This window comes from Branchiostoma floridae, chromosome 10 (assembly GCF_000003815.2).
Source record: "Branchiostoma floridae strain S238N-H82 chromosome 10, Bfl_VNyyK, whole genome shotgun sequence".
Classification (NCBI taxonomy): domain Eukaryota; kingdom Metazoa; phylum Chordata; class Leptocardii; order Amphioxiformes; family Branchiostomatidae; genus Branchiostoma; species Branchiostoma floridae.
In genome coordinates this window covers 20,500,424-20,517,001 of record NC_049988.1, presented here as the reverse complement: position 1 = coordinate 20,517,001, position 16,578 = coordinate 20,500,424, and the positions used below count along the sequence as shown (strand labels likewise).

At 41.4% G+C, this 16,578-nt stretch overlaps 3 protein-coding genes across 4 annotated transcripts in view; all 3 read right to left on the bottom strand.

Annotated features, from left to right (window-relative positions):
- The window catches only part of LOC118423832 (sickle tail protein homolog), a 68,321-nt gene extending 67,233 nt beyond the window's left edge, over window positions 1-1,088 (bottom strand). Inside the window, exons 1-2 of one of the 2 annotated variants that reach the window (XM_035832102.1) lie at window positions 956-1,088; window positions 593-784 (exon numbers count right to left, since the gene is read on the bottom strand). In XM_035832102.1, the coding sequence (XP_035687995.1) occupies window positions 593-692 (100 nt within the window). In that variant the 5' untranslated portion in view covers window positions 693-784; window positions 956-1,088. The remainder of the gene's footprint in view (window positions 1-592; window positions 785-955) is intronic. The other variant, XM_035832103.1, reaches the window with a different exon arrangement.
- Window positions 1,089-2,268: 1,180 nt separating this feature from the next.
- LOC118423842 (kelch repeat and BTB domain-containing protein 6-like) lies at window positions 2,269-5,252 on the bottom strand. The gene is made up of 3 exons (XM_035832123.1): window positions 5,185-5,252; window positions 4,855-5,061; window positions 2,269-3,778 (listed from the first exon to the last, which is right to left on the bottom strand). The coding sequence occupies exons 2-3, from the start codon at window positions 4,998-5,000 to the stop codon at window positions 3,292-3,294; spliced, it is 633 nt and encodes a 210-aa protein (XP_035688016.1). The 5' UTR covers window positions 5,001-5,061; window positions 5,185-5,252; the 3' UTR covers window positions 2,269-3,291.
- A 2,124-nt stretch (window positions 5,253-7,376) lies between these two features.
- Window positions 7,377-16,578, bottom strand: part of LOC118423822 (kelch repeat and BTB domain-containing protein 2-like) — a 37,064-nt gene continuing 27,862 nt past the window's right edge. Inside the window, exons 4-5 of the mRNA XM_035832090.1 lie at window positions 9,733-9,933; window positions 7,377-9,068 (exon numbers count right to left, since the gene is read on the bottom strand). Coding sequence (XP_035687983.1) covers window positions 8,195-9,068; window positions 9,733-9,933 — 1,075 coding nt within the window. The 3' untranslated portion in view covers window positions 7,377-8,194. The remainder of the gene's footprint in view (window positions 9,069-9,732; window positions 9,934-16,578) is intronic.

The following is a 16,578-nucleotide window of genomic DNA, read 5'->3' as shown; positions in this document are numbered from 1 at the left end:
CCTTGTTAAATAAATCTAAGGCAAGCAATTATATGTTTTCTGTTTCAAAGCTACCTTGGCAAATAAAGCGGTATAAATACCGGGAAATTCAAAGGAAAGACACAAAACAACAAAACTACAGTTTGAAGTGGGTAACAATGTCCGAGTAATGACTTTACGATCTGCAAACTCATTAACCTGTGCTAATCATTAACTAACAGTTCATGAACAGTCCCTTAATACAGGACAGGTACAAAGAAAGGAATGTTGTTTTTCTTTAAATTCAATCCTTCTCTTTTGAAGATAATCTATGCAATGAACATCAAAGTTAATGTAATACTGTAACCTTTAAATACAACAATTAACAAACAGTACAACATATGATATTTAAACTTTACGCAGGGAATCATACTTCTAAGTTCCAGGGAGAGTTGTAATAATGAAATCTATGTAGTAAAGTTTGAAGGGGAAAGCATAAAATTTCAAGGGATTTTAGGCGATCATTTGCTGGCAGTCTTTCGACAGATTCATTTTGTAGAAGATCTACCCATCCTGGTTAGTTTAAGACGTTTATTTCCCTCCTTAACTGTCCCCAGAAGTCTGCGTGCCTCACCTGGTCCCTGGGCAGGTCTATTGTTCGCTGCGGGCCCTCCCCTCGGCACCTCCCCGCCGCCCGGAGCTGACATCGACCGCTGCACGCCGTTAGACGCCATGTCGTCGCCAAATCAGACGGTAGAACACAACTTTCAGCTCAAGCTCGGTCCTGAAGAGGCACGGGCCGCGGCAGAGTTGATACAGAAGGAACCTGCACAGGGCAAACACAGGGGAAAAGTTTCAAGTGTGCCGCCATTTTCCACCAGAACGGAGCACATCTGTTGCGCCTCATCCAAAAACAACGCCCTGACGGTAAAAAACATGCAAGAAAACTCGTCACAAACTAGGGACAAGCTTGGAAATATCCAATGGTACAACATACCTGAGTTTCAGACATGTACAAGCCCGATTTCCGGTAGAAACGGCGAAATTGTGGAGTGTTTCTCGCGAAGTTTTGGACAGAAAGTCGCCACACGTTTCGCACCTTCCGACTTCATTCAGTCGGGACGCTGGGCGGTTCCATTCGCACCCCGGGGGTGGGCAGGATGGAGGAGCTTTGTTGTTGTTATTCAGTGGTCCTTTTTACTCTCTTTCACTCCCTCGTTCGTGCGCTCACCCACTCAGTCACTCACAGTCAGTCACTCACACTCACGCCCCCACTCTCACATTTTGCTAATTCATTGACTCTTTCACTTACACGAAGGAGCTTTTATACTGATAAAAGCTCCTTGCTTACACTCAATCACTCGCTCATTCACTCACTCATTCCAAAATAAGATTGAAGATCAGTGGAAATGGATGAAAGCTTGCTACTATAGATTTTTGCTTGTTTGTTGTCAAAGACAGTTTGGGAATCAACCTATCTACAAAGTCCACCCGTTCGCTGTGACTATTTTCTATAAGTCCCTTGAGTGGCCATTATTATTATATACAGGATGTTTTAGCCATTATGCAGAGGTAATTATTAGTATAGTGACTGATCCCTTTACAGTAGTAGTAGTAATACAAATGTAGTAGCAGAAGAAGTAGTAGTGGAAGTAACGTTAGCAGTGTAGTAATACAGATTGGACTGTATATTCATCCTACTTGAAGGGTTTCTGTACTGTTGATGTACGAGGACCTCTGGCGGTTGAAAAACGTTTTGCAGCCGCCAGGCTCAATAGTACTAGTACCATGGTCAATATTGCTCGATCTAGATGCATTTGATCTACTCATACGTGTCTGTAGGAGAATTCTGTCAGTTGATACCTCAATGACATTCATATGCTCAAATAAGTAACTTTGATAAGGCACATGCATTTTTTTATGATATTGTGAATGACATGTTACATGTTGTGTATGTGATGTGTCCAAGTGTTATGTGTAACTACTACTCCTGGAAGAGTAGATGTTGTAGACTGTCAAAATTTGTCAACAACTAAAGGCGTTAATAAACAATATATTTTCATAATCCTGCTTAGTGCACTTGCGCCTTCTATAAAAAGAGATGACTGTGAGTGTGATGTGTTTTCAGCATTTTTGACTGTTGGATATAGAGAGGTAATGTTGAGTCATTCTCCTGTGCAGAGGGGACAAAAGTCGTCTCAAACTCCTGATGTTCCAGAGTTTTGAGACAACTTTGGTCCCCTCTGCACAGGAGAACGGGTTGAGTGAATAAGAGATAATGTAAAGAAGGCACCAGAACATCTGTGTTCACAAGAAACTTTATAATCTCATAACTCCACTAAAATGTGCAGAAGAAATTCACTTGGTATACAATGGTGTTTGACTCACACTAACAGAAAAGGCAGTTACTCATTGAGGAACAACATGAATATGTACTGTAATGAGGCTAAGATATAAGAGAGGAAAAAACAAGTATGTAAACTAAATTTAAGAAAAATACAAGAATGCAGAACATTCGTTAGACTCAAGTTAATGGCAAAGCTGCCTATTCCCTAAAAAACTAACAGCATGGAAAAAAGTCAAAGGAATTCTGCAGTGAGTACTTGCACAAGGGAGACATAATTTGTCATAGTCATGGCACCATGAACTTGCAGTGGAACATCAAAGCAAAAACCATGAAAACAAAACCATGACCAAAGTTTCATGGCTCACGGCACTCATGTTGTCACAGAAAAGGCTGTCACGAATTAACGTCAGTAAAATCGTAACACTGCCGTTATTAAAATCATCCGAAACTGTGCTAAATCTCACTGACTTTTTCCAGATGTACAAGAAATGGAATGTTTAGTAAGAAAAGCTATTACTGAACTACACCAACCGGCAAAAACCTTGAACTTTATTGGTAGCATCATCATCCAACAAATCTAAGATAGTAAGAGTTGACATTATACACCATTTGTGCCAGCTGCACCTTGTGTGTTCAGATACGGCAGGTACATACGAGCCACTGGGAACATTGGATCATTCATATACCAACGTCCTTTAGGCAAGAAAGACAACTCTCTCCAAACACGTTCAGACCTGTCATACACAAACACTCGCTGGGCTTTTCTTGACTCAGCAGAAGTCCCTTCCATCCAGCCATCTGCCACTGCATGCAGCGTGTTTTGGATTACAAATAGAGTGATGTAATCTATTCCTATATCTGCCTTCAGCCACCCTGGAAACTCAGACCAGCTGTCGGCCTCTGTGTCGTACACCCATGTCTTGTCTAGGTCAGAGTCAGTGCAGAAGATCTCTGTTCCAATGGCAACAGCGTTATCCGTGTAATACCTAACTGCGTTCTGAGTAATCTGACTGGGTTTTCTTGCACCAGTGATTCTCTCTTGGGTCGTAACAATGTATCTCTGCTGGTGTAAGGAGATAGATGTGCTGATTGCAGGACACCGCCACAGTCCATTCCAACCACCCATCATGCTGAGGTGTGGGACAGCTGTGCCACTTGTTTGTGTGCTCGTTGTACTTCTTCAGCACCACTTTAGGGTCAAGCACAGTGAGGTAAAAAAGTTGTCCATCGACTTCCATAAGGTAGTCAGTCGGTGTAGAGTCGTCCGATGGGTCTAACCTACTTACTGATTGCTTACGTTCCCAATTGTTCTTGACATGGTTGTACTTAAAAAGGGAATGCTTCTTGCTGGACACTTCAGACAGAACGTAGATATCATTATCACTAGTAACTGTTCCAGCGACTGGAGATATGTTGTATTGACACCTGATGTACTTCCCTTCCCCTGGGTTCATCCACAGCATCTCGTTTGTTCTGTAAAGGGTGAGATGCATTTTATGATCAGTCACATTAAATCAACTTTGCTAAAATCCCTCCAAAAACATTCTGTGTACAGGGTCAGTGCGCACCTCCATTACTAAAGTCTTAAAGACCAAACAGGAGTGCCCTGGGCACAGCACTAAGGAAGTACTCCCTACTGTGACCATCCCAGCAGCTAGAGGGGTGAATTGACCCCTATAAATACATAAACTAATAAAAATCTCAGACTGTCTACACACTGGAAACATAGGCAGGGACAGATTAGCATAAAATACTGGTCAAAAATTCAAATATTTTCTCTACTGGTTTTCAAGGAAACACTATCAAACATTGCAGAATGATCCAGATAGCTGTAACAAAGTTACATAATCGAGGTCCTAATAACAGCAACTTTCGAATTTTGGGAACCAACCTTGTGTTCAAATTGAAACTTTCAAGTCTGCTTTGCCAACTTTGTATCAAAATGTCTTTTTGTATCTACACATGATTGCAACTTGAAAATCTTCCTTATAACTGAATTAGCTCTGATATTTATGTGTCTAGAAATATGGCTAATAATGTGGTGTCTGTTTGCAAGTGTACCAACAGGGGCTATGTAGACTGTACATGTAACTGTCAGGTATGTCTCACAGTACCAGAGTAAGACAAGCCAGCATTTTCATTACTTTATATTCTGGGTTAGGTAAAGCTTTATGTATAATCATACTTTAATACCTAATGTAGTATCCTAATATCAAAATTGAATTGAAAATAAGGTGTGTTGGTCAGCCGTCTCAGCCAGCCTTCCCCATGTGAACTCCACCACAGTGAACAGAAGACTGAGCTCTAGTAGTTTACGTTAGCCGAATTTATTGGGTGGTTTTATAGTACGGGGTTGGTCTTTAAGCTAGACAAGTAACTACAGCAGAGTGTGTGTTCAACTACTAGTACCATACACTTTCTAATAAGTGATGAAGTCTTAAAGTCTTTGGTATGACCTGATTCAATGATAAGGAAAATTAACTTAAAATCACTGACATTGATACTGATTGATAGGAAAGGGTATGTGCCCGTATTTATTTTACACAGACCTTTCAGAGAAAATCAGAGCCATTTCCATTGTGTCCATCCCGATCCTCCTCTTCATGTTAACGTTGGAAGTCTCTTTTACCACGTTCTTGACGGCAGACTTCCCAGGATCCTCCCTGACCAGGGGGTGATCCAAGATGGTCATCATGTTGTACGGGGTCAGCAGGTTAAAGCGGATGTGAGGGAGGATGCTGGGTAGGTGGTGCAGTCTGTAGGGTATAGTGAAGGTGCAGATTTAGCCGATAGCATAGTATCTCATCAGCTCTTAATGAACTAAGTTTACTTCATTTCAAAAGCTAGATATCTAAGGACAGAAGAACACTGCCACCCACCTGTCCTCCCTGCTGTGCTGCACCCATCTCACCACAGCCTCCCACACTGTTGTCTCCTCTTTAACATCCAGCTCATCGTGGCTGATGATCTCAGTCAGCTGATTCACACTCAGGCTGCAGAACTCCTCGCTGGAGGCAACCTGTGGAGGCAGAGAATACATAAATGGCACTGATAATCAAGTTCCTTTATACATTTTCAAGGACAGCTATTAAGGTTATGAAATTTAAATTTGTAGATGACATGCACTTAGATTAGGTAACTCTGATAATGAAAAAATGCACAAACTTGACTTTTACAACAATTGTGTGACACACAAAGTCATTCTTCACTCAAAGTTGTTCGTCTTGAATTTCAAGACAACCGTCTTTGTATGAGGGGGAAGTAATCAAATGAAGTGACCTACAATCAAAATATCAGACCCACCTCAACAAAGTTTCTATTGATACACTTCAAACAAGCTTTTTGGACAATGTCCACAGAGAAGACATCAGCAAACTTGTACAGGTCCACACAGGTGGAGCGCTCCACATTCATGGCCATGTAGCTGCTGCAGGTGTCTCTCACATAGTCCAGTTGGAGGAGGTCGGCTGCCTGGTACAGGGGCTGCACTTTGTCCAGGGACACATGAAGGGTTCCCGAGTAGATGTAACTCAGGATCTCCTCAACCACTCCTGCATCCAAACCCTGTAAAGGATATAACATAACACTGTTCAGCCATTAACCACATAAGGTACCATCGTTTTGAAATTAACTAGATACAGCAGGGAAATATGTCACAAGTTTGTCACTTTGTGGATCAAATTTTTCATCCTATTCTGCTAATAAGCCTACATGTACTAGTATTTGCACATATGCAATGTTAACTAATAATTCTGAGCCATCGGCTTTTGATTTAAAAAATCCTGCCCATAATAACAATATGAGGCCAGTGAAGTTTAACTTTAACCCAGCTACTTTAACCCCTAGATAGCGTGGAGTAAGTGAGGAGTTTGTGAAACATCAAAGGAAAGTTTAACCATGGAGGTTAAACCAAGGTGGTTTAACATAATTTTGTTGGCTTCGGTTAACAATGGATTTCCATACTTTACATTTTCTATGTGACGTTTGAAATATTTGCAAGTTCTCTGTATCACTATATTATATCAACTTCACGTTACGCCAACCCTACCTGTAAAACAACCGTCTTCTGACGACTTTCCGCCATGTCACTTGTAAACATGGCCCTGAAGTAGGGGCTGGCCGCGGACAGAACAAGCCGATGGCAGGGAAACCGCCGGCCCTCGACTTCAAGGACGACATCCTGCAGTACCCCAGCCTTTTGTAAGTCGCCCACAGTTCCAAGAAACCCGTGCAGATAGCTCCTATCTTGGTAGGAACGAGGACGAACCGGGCTGACCTTGGCTACTTGATTAGTGGCAGCCATGTTGTTGTTGATGATGGTGGTATGACCCCAGTGTCAAAGGTTGGCAGACAAATACTGATTACCCACATAATGTAGCTTTTTTGTTTCTTTGTTTAATATCGACAACACTTTGGGAATCAACCTGTCTACATTGCCCACCTGTTTGCTGTGACCATTTTCTTATGTAAAGTCCCTTGAGTAGCTACTGTCATATACAGGGTGATTTAGTCCTTATGCAGAGATAGTAGTAGTAGTAACTGTTAGTAGTAGAAGTAGTCCTAGTAACAGTAATAAAAGTGATAGTAGTAGCGGTAGTAGAAAAAGTGATAGTAGTGCAGATTGGACTGTATGTTAATCATTGAGTTAAGTCTTAACTATAGGGTTTCATTAATACGCCCCTGTACTGTGTGATACATGAACCACATGTCAACGAGGGCCTCTAGCGATAGAAATATGTTTCGCAGCTGCAATGCTCACTCTTATCATGGTCAATATTGCTAGATATAGATGGATTTGATCTACGCGTCTGGAGGTGTAGGATGTCTTAAACTTCCATTCTGTCAGTTCATACCTCAATGACATTTTGGTGGGCCCAAGTATGCGTATATTACAATCTGTACCATTAGCTCATTTTTTTCTAAGGCCCTTGTAGCTTGTTATTAATATTCATTTTCCTTGTTGTTACTCCTTCTGTCTTCTGTATCCACTTACTTTTATGTATGTACTATAGATGTAGAATATGTTACGAATGTCGCTTTGGGTTTGTTGTGCCGAGAAAGACAAAGAGACGACATTTTCATCATGTATTGATTGTTAGAAAAAGAAAAATCTTTTTCGGTGAAAAAGAAATAGGGTCCACAAGACACCAGAGCACATTAACTTCATGATCTCATGATTCCAATAAAAACTGAAGAAAACATTTACTTGGTACAACTCACAAGAAATACGCTGATAAATATCATGAATTTCTACTTATATAAGATATGAGATGATAAGGAAATAAAAGTAATTAAAGTGGAAAAACTAAATCAAAATAGATAAATGAAACAAATAAAAGAAAACAGAGCATCAGTTAGACCTTACTTAATGGCATTGTGATCTATTCCATGTAAAAATAACTGCATAATATATAAATAACTTACGAAATAAGTAACTGCTGATACTACATTGTTCTTTCCTTACTGCTAAATACTCTCCACAAGTCAGCCCTTCAGTTTGGATGTGAGAGAAGCTGTTCAGGGCCTTGGTGTATACAATGGAGGCTGAACCATGCACTCAATAGTGTAGAGGTTTTTTTAATCTAATGGTGAAAGCAAAACTATGCTTTCATTGCATTCTAAATTTGGAGTGGAAACAATATTCAGAAGTACAAGGGAGACGGCCAAGAAATTGGCAACACAACAAAATTTTCATGACTCACAGCTCTCCTTCCTTTGGTCAAACAAAAGGCTGTCTCAGCCAAGACTGCCTTTAACTAGGCATTACGGTATCTACCTCATTTCCTTGTACAGAGCAGGTGATGCCTTCCAGGATAATCCCTTAGTACAATGGTTTGTCTTAAGTTCGAACAAATTAGTAACCATACACAAGAGCTCTAGTGGTTGACGCTATTCACTCTGTGTGCCCTGTGTGCTAGCTGCACCCTGTGTGTTCAGATATGGCAGGTACATACGGGCCACTGGGAACATCGGAACATACATAAACCAACGTCCTTCAGGCAGTACAGACAACTCTTTCCAAACACCTTCACACCTGTCATACAGGAGCACCTGGTCTACTCTTCTGGCCCCGTCTGTACCTGGGTCAACCCAGCCATCTACCACTGCATGCAGCTTGTTCTCGAGTGCAAAGAGAGTGATGTTTTCAATGCCATAACCTGTCTTCTGCCATCCCGGATGCTCATGCCAGCTGTCTGCCTCTGTGTCATACACCAGTGTCTTGTCAAAAAACATATCTGTGCAGAAGATCTCTGTTCCCATGGCAACAGCTTTATTCTCTTTCGGAATGTAGTTCGAGCCAGTTTTCCTGCACCACTGGTCTGCCCTTGGGTTGTAACACTGTATGTCGTTGTCTTTAAAGAGATATATGTGCTGATTGCAGGACACTGCCGCACAATAGTTAAACCGGCCATCATGCTGAGGAGTGGAACATGTCTGCCACTTGTTTGTGTGCTGGTTGTACTTCTTCAACACCACCACTGATGATGTCAACAGGAGGTAAAAAAGATGTCCATCGACTTCAATAAGGTTCTCAAATAAATGTAGATCATCACTGTCCACGAGGTCCCTTCGTAACGAAGACTTCTGTTCCCATTTGTTCCCGACATGGTTGTACTTAAACAGGGCATGCTTTTTGCGTGAACCTTCAGCCAGGATGAAGATGTCATTATCACTGGTAGCTGCTCCTATAAATGGTGATATGTCATAGTGACACCTGATGTACTTCCCTTCCTCTGGATTAATCCACAGCATTTCTTTTGTTCTGTAGAGAGGACAATACACTGTAAGTCATCAATAAAACTTTATTGTAATTTCACATTTTGATACCTGTATTTTCTATTTTTGTGAAGACATTATTTCACGTTCTATGTTAGTAGGTTATCTGAAGTACAATTAGTAATACAATGCTCCTATTCATAGTGCCATGACTTCGTGGTAAGCGGCTACTGCAAAAACCAAGAGGAACCATTGCCAATGGGTTGAAATTTACAGTTAATGGTGAAACAACTGGGACCTTTACACACTTTATGTTTCATGCAAGGCAAAAATGAGCAGTACTACAGTTGCTTTGCAGTTGGGTTAAGTGGAGGACTAAGTACTGTGCATGTAACATGTACTGACACTGACTGATAAGGCAGAAAGTCATGTCGCTGTACTTATTTCTTCTAACTCACTCACTCACTCACTCACTCACTCACTCACTCACTCACTCACACACTCACTCACTCACTCACTCACTCACTCACTCACTCACTCACTCACACACACACTCACTCACTCACTCACTCACTCACTCACTCACTCACTCACTCACTCACTCACTCACTCACTCACACACTCACTCACTCACTCACTCACTCACAGATGAATGAACATACAAACAAATGAATGACCCATGGCAGAGGTCATAGAGGCTTCCTACACACCTATCAGCAAAAAGTAGAGCCATTTCCAGTGTCTCCATCCCAAATCTCTTCTTCAGGTTGGATGTCCCCTTTACCACATTCCTGATGGCAGATCTCCCAGGATCCTCCCTTACCAGGGGGTGATCCAAGATGGCCACCATGTTGTATGGGGTCAGTAGGTTGAAGCGGATGTGAGGGAGGATGCTGGGTAGGTGGTGCAGTCTGTAGGGTACAGATGGATTTAGTTGATTCCCTGGTATAAGTTTATAACATAAGCTTCTGATAAGTTATTGTAAATGCAGAATCTTTCGTGGTGGTTTTATGTTTGCGGTTTTTGTGGTGGACGCTTCACCGCGAATTAAAACCAACCGCAAACATTTTTCCATGCCAGTAAGTTACTACAGTGCATGGTGCTACCGCAAAATTAAATCCCCACAAACTTAAATGCATTTACAGTAAGTTTATTTCTTGTTAAAAGCCATGACATCCCCGCCTGAATCAATTTTCGGATGTTTCAAAAAATAGTTTGAAAAAATGTTCGACTATACAGTGTAAATCGTACAGAGCAGCTTCAAAATATGCAAATACATGCCGTGGATTGCAAAAACGGAAAATATATACTGATGTCATAGAATATTCCAAAGTCAAAGAAGAATCTATTGCTCATTACTAGATTATGTTTCCTCATAATGAAAGAAACTTTTTGGGGTCAAACTTGCACAATTGCATCAGTTTTGGGAGTTCCCAGTGGATGTCATCCATATAAACGAATTAAGATCGCCATATGTGACAAAAGAAGAACACTGACACCCACCTGTCTTCCCTGCTGTGCTGCACCCATCTCACCACAGCCTCCCACACTGTTGTCTCCGCTTTAACATCCAGCTCATCGTGGCTGATGATCTCAGTCAGCTGATTCACACTCAGGTTGCAGAACTCTTCACTGGAGGCAACCTGTGGAGGTAAAGAGTACATGTACATGGACTAAAAAAATAAACACTGGAAAGTGATTCTGAGGACAGTTATGAAGATTATGAAATTCAAACTTGTACTAGAAGATGACATGCTCTAAAATAATTAAAAGCTAACTCCACTAATGCAAAAGATGCAACTGTTCTTTCCTAATTGTTTTAACAAACAAATGGATTTCTTGATAATTCTATGACAGATTCTAAAGGCCCATGCATGAGACAGAAGTACAAAATTAAGTAACCTACAATTTAAGTAGCAGACCCACCTCAACAAAGTTTCTATGGATCAACTGCAGACTAGCCTTTTGCACAATATCCACAGAGAAGACATCAGCAAACTTGTACAGGTCCACACAGGTGGAGCGCTCCACGTTCATGGCCATGTAGCTGCTGCAGGTGTCTCTCACATAGTCCAGTTGGAGGAGGTCGGCTGCCTGGTACAGGGGCTGCACTTTGTCCAGGGACACATGGAGGGTTCCCGAGTAGATGTAACTCAGGATCTCCTCAAACACGCCCATTTCCAAACCCTGCAGGGAAATATGATATTACAAGTTGTAACATTTATCATTAGGCCTCAAAAACACAAAAGAACACAAAAACTGATGTCAGTGTGCAAACCCTAAAAAAATTGGCTAAAAGAAAGTTGCATTCAGCATGAATTCAGTTAGGAAGGATAAAGAAATGACTCAACACACAGAGTATTGTATAAAGAAGAAGAAATTTATCATGATTTTCCCCCACTAACCTCTGCTTGGAGAGAAGGAGGTGGGACTTGAATATGAATAGTCTTCTGCTATCAATAAACCAGACTTGTGACTTCTCGCACAGAAGTGTGAGGTACAGTCTTGCAGTCAACTCCTTTGTTGTGCATAACAGCACTGGCAGACGCATAATTAGGCACCATTTGGTAGATTCAAAACTATTAACTATCAGGTTAATGGTTTGAAACAGTTAATCTCCAAGCAGAACTTGCGTGGCATAAGGCAGTATCATAAGCTGGGGAAGGAGTTTAGCTAGCAGAGGAATAAATTGTCCAATTTACAGATTAACTCCTTCGCCAGCTTATGACACTGTCTTGTGCCACGCAAGATCTGCTCGGAGATTATGAAACAGTGACCTCTAGTTGCGATTGAACTTTGTTAAACAATGAATCACAACGGTTTTACTTGTTCTCTGTAATACGTAGCATGCTTAAAAGTTTCCTGTATCACTCTATTCCATTCACACGTCACGCCAATCCTACCTGTAAAACAACCGTCTTCTGACGACTTTCCGCCATGTCACTTGTAAACATGGCCCTGAAGTAGGGGCTGGCCGCGGACAGAACAAGCCGATGGCAGGGAAACCGCCGGCCCTCGACTTCAAGGACGACGTCCTGCAGTACCCCAGCCTTCTGTAAGTCACTCACAGTTCCAAGAAACCCGCGCAGATAGCTCTCGTCTTGGTAGAAACGAGGACGAACTGCGCTGGCGTGGGGTTCTTTGTCTGCGGCGGCCATGTTGATGATGATGGTATGACGCAAGGGTCAAAGGGTAGGCAGACTGGATAAACACTGATTACCCACATAATGCAACAGTAAGAGAGCTTCCATCATTCCTCGAGGTGGAAGGATGACTACCATAAGATGTAAATGTCGATATCTGTACCGCTGATAGAAAGTTTATATGTCTGTCGTTCCTTGAGTGTTGGTTTAAAAGTGAAAATATGTCCCCATTACATACTTGTTTGACCATGATGATGATGTAGTATGTCGGTACCATGTTTGTATGCCTTGCTGTATGTTAATATTACCAAGATATTTGGCCCCACTGATAGCTTCAACTAGAAGAACTAATATCACGCTGCTTTTTTTTCTTTTAATCTGATGTTACTGAGTACGTATTTGCATTTCAATGTTGTTGAAAATAGATGTTTCGCAATAAATGTGATAATGCAGTGATTTTTGCTGTGCTGAGGCCTTCAACTTTGAGAAAATTCCTAAAAAAGTTTTCATATGAGTTATCGTGACACAATCTAATCATGACCCTCTTTAAAGTAAAATTGGTCGTCAAACAGAATAGAACAAAACGACGACTATCTTTCCATCAGTAAACATTTATTCTTCAAAAATGATACAAAAGGATATTCATTGTATCTGGAAATACATGTATATAATTTAATGTGCCTAACTTTACAAATGGCTTTGTAAACAAACGTTAACAGCAAATGCCATATCTGGCGACGGCACCACAGAAAAAAAAACTGCGTATAAGATACATTTAGAATTAGATATGAAATAATGGTAAAAGTTCCATAATTTAAAGAAATAAGGTCTCAGTCTATGTGCCCTGCTGTATAGTCCACTGGGACTCCCCCCACCCCTCTACCCACATCCCCCTCACCAAATACCACGGGGGTAAACTTACTAAGATGTCAGCAAGTCTGGCAATTACTGTTGTTAGATTTAAGACATAAGAAGAAAAACGATGCAAGCATTTCTGTAATATTTCCACTTAGGTATTAAATCCAGCAATACGATACAAATCCCATTGTTGACATATTCAGGAAAACCTGTGATCAAATAAAAATGTTATCGATCAGCCCTGCCCGGCACTCTATGCATCCTAAATCTGTGCGCTGATGATGAAAAGCGTAAGAAAGTATGTATTTTTATGTCTCCTTAAGATGTGGTAGGTATATACGTGCCACAGGAAAATGAGGACCACGCGCAGAATACTCCGTATCAGTCATGATTTTCCTCAAGCTTATCCAGACATCAGCAGACCTGTCATACACATATGCTAGGTTTCTGTATCCATCCTTGGAGTCAGTAGAACAGCTGACCAGTAGGTGTAGCTGGTTTTCTAGAATGTAAAGCTTGGGAATAACATCAATATCAAAGTTTCCTGGGTTTGGCCAGCTTTGCAGTGTCTGCCATTGGTCTGACTCTGTGTCGTACACCATAGTCTGAGTTAAGTCCATGTCTGTGCAGAAAATCTCTGCTCCCATGGCAACTGCTGTACAGACTTCAGGAATGTTCCCTGGTGGGGTCCGCTTGCACCAACGGTCCTGGCTCGGGTCGTAGCGATGAAGCTCCTTGCTTGTAAGCAAATAGAGGTATGAGCCACAGGACAATGCTACATAGTAGTCGAATGTAGTACTGTCAAGTTGCTGTGAACACTCCTGCCACTGGTCAGTGTGCTGGTTGTACTTAATCATCCATATCACGCCTCCGGATCCATTGACATCAAGACAGTATAAGATCCCATCAACTTCAATAAGATGCTTATTGTAGTATCTCAAATCTTTTTCCAGCCTCAGACACTTAGATACTGAGGACATACCAGAATCTTCCCATACGTTCCCCGCATGGTTGTACTTAAGTAAGGACAACTGCTCGTCACTCTCTTGCTTATTGGTCAGGAGGTAGATGTTGTTGTCACTTGTGACTGTCATGGCTATGACACGAGGGAGGTCTTTGGGCTTATAACTGCACCTGATATACTTCCCTCCCAGTGGGTTCATGAAGAGGATATCGTTTGAACTGGAGAGGAATAACATACATTGCACACTCAAGAGATACTGGACAACAAAGCCAAACATTTTCTTAGGGATGACGTCGAACTCACAGCATGCACTTCTTATGATATCAAATCAAGCTTCAGTACATGACAGTTAACGTCCTGGAAAGTCAGACAAAAAAAAAGGATTTCATTTACTGACCGGTCTGTTGAATTGAACAGAAGAGCCATCTCCATGTTAAGCCCTAGCCTTGGCTTCAAGTTTGGCTTCAAGTTCGGGTTCCTTTTCTTTACCGCATTCCTGATGACCTCAGAACTCCCAGGATCCTCTCTGATGAACGGGTGTTCCAAGATGGCTGCCGTGTCGTCTGAGGTCAGCAGGTTGAAGCGGATGTGAGGGAGGATGTTGGGTAGGTGCTGCAGTCTGTAGGGTACAGGGGAGGGTTGGCATGAGGGTACAGAATAAAGGTTGGTTCAGTTGACTTCTTAGTAACATCTTGGTGAAACATGAAGTTAATAAAATATGTTTATTTCAGATGAAAACTATTAGGATGTACCTCTAAAACAGTGACACCCACCTGTCCTCCCTGCTGTGATGCACCCATTTCACCACAGCCTCCCACACTGTTGTTTCCTCTTTAACATCCAGCTCATCATGGCTGATGATCTCAGTCAGCTGACTCTCACTCAGGCTGCAAAACTCCTCACTGGAGGCAACCTGAGGAGGTGCGAAGTACAAGTACATGTTCAAAGGTACTGCAGGAAAGTGCCTCTATCCTGGTTTACATGTATTGTCAGGGATTGAAATACTTTTTTCTGTATACCTGCAGTGGTGCAGGTAACATTGAAAATTACCTGCATCAGACAAAATTTTATCTGCACCATTCTTCATTTAGGAAGTATGGTCTTATGGATCATACCAAAAATTGTTCAGGAACCATTGCTATTTTTTTCTTTTATACTTTGTAGGTGGTAACAGCAAATGCAGCTAAGAACAATCCACATGCACCTACACCTAGAACATTTACGTATAAAAACCAGTACATGGACCAGTGCAGCTTAGTTGCAGGTAGACACCAGAAATACTTACACATCTCCAATTTTACCTGCAATGAGCTGCATATGCATATGTGGTATTTCGAGCCCTGATTGTGTATACAGCTATACGTGGGTCAAAAGAAGTAGCAAACGCTTTGTATTTGTATCCACATTCAATTTGCTGGTATAACCCCCCCCCCCCTCCCACATCGGAGTAAAACATCAGCATTGCATGCATTTTGCATGACTGCAGCTGGTTATATCACACTGAACTACCTGTTGCACATAACCTTCGCTAACAAAAATGCTCATAAAAATTGGATAACTTCCTCAAATACTGTAAATGCATTTAAGTTTGACGGGATTTAATTTCGCGTAGCAGGAAAAAGAACTTTTTGCGGTGGTTTTAAGTTCGCGTCAACACCATGCACTGTAGTCTCTTACAGCCATGGAAAAATGTTCACGGTGGTTTTCGATTTGCAGTGAAGCAGCCACCGCGAAAACCGAAAACATCAAACCACCGCGAACATTTCTGCATTTACAGTACTCTAATGGGTCGATTTTCCTCCAAAATATTACAAACCTAAATGCTTCATTTCTCAAAATATAATGCTGTACTTCTGTAGTTCTCTGGTCTCCATCGCAGTTTGTGAATATAAAAACAAAGTGAAATATATTCATGTTATTCATTTTGGTCAGCAGTCAATATTGATTACTATTTGGGACACTTGCCTACTAGTAACTCATTATAAAGACTGACCTCAGTAAAGTGTCTAAGGATCAACTGCTGGCAGCGTTTCCGCATAATATTCTGAGAGAAGACATCAGCAAAATTGAACAGGTCCACACAGTTGAAGTGCTCCACTTTCATGTATTTCACCATGTAGCTGCTGCAGGTGTCTCTCACATAGTCCAGTTGGAGGAGGTCGGCTGCCTGGTACAGGGACTGCACTTTGTCCAGGGACACATGGAGGGTTCCCGAGTAGATGTAACTCAGGATCTCCCCTAATATGCCTGCATCCAAACCCTACAAAACAATATAATGTAACATAAAATTGTTCAACGTATGCTATATAGTGTATCATTATCCACAGGATATACCCAATGAGGTTATATAACCTCCTTGATATACCGTTACTCAACAAGTTTTATTGCAAATCCTTGCCCGTGGGCTAATTGCAGGTAACATAAAAGATTCAAAAAGTGTGTAAAATACAATATCACAAGTGTACTCTAGTCTAAAACTAGTGAAAGCTAACTCTAGATCCTGAATCCTGGGTTATTGGGTTCGACTCCTTTTTCGAAGACAGTGGAAGATGAAAGATCCCACCTTTTCTATTATGTGTAGGTTTTGTGAT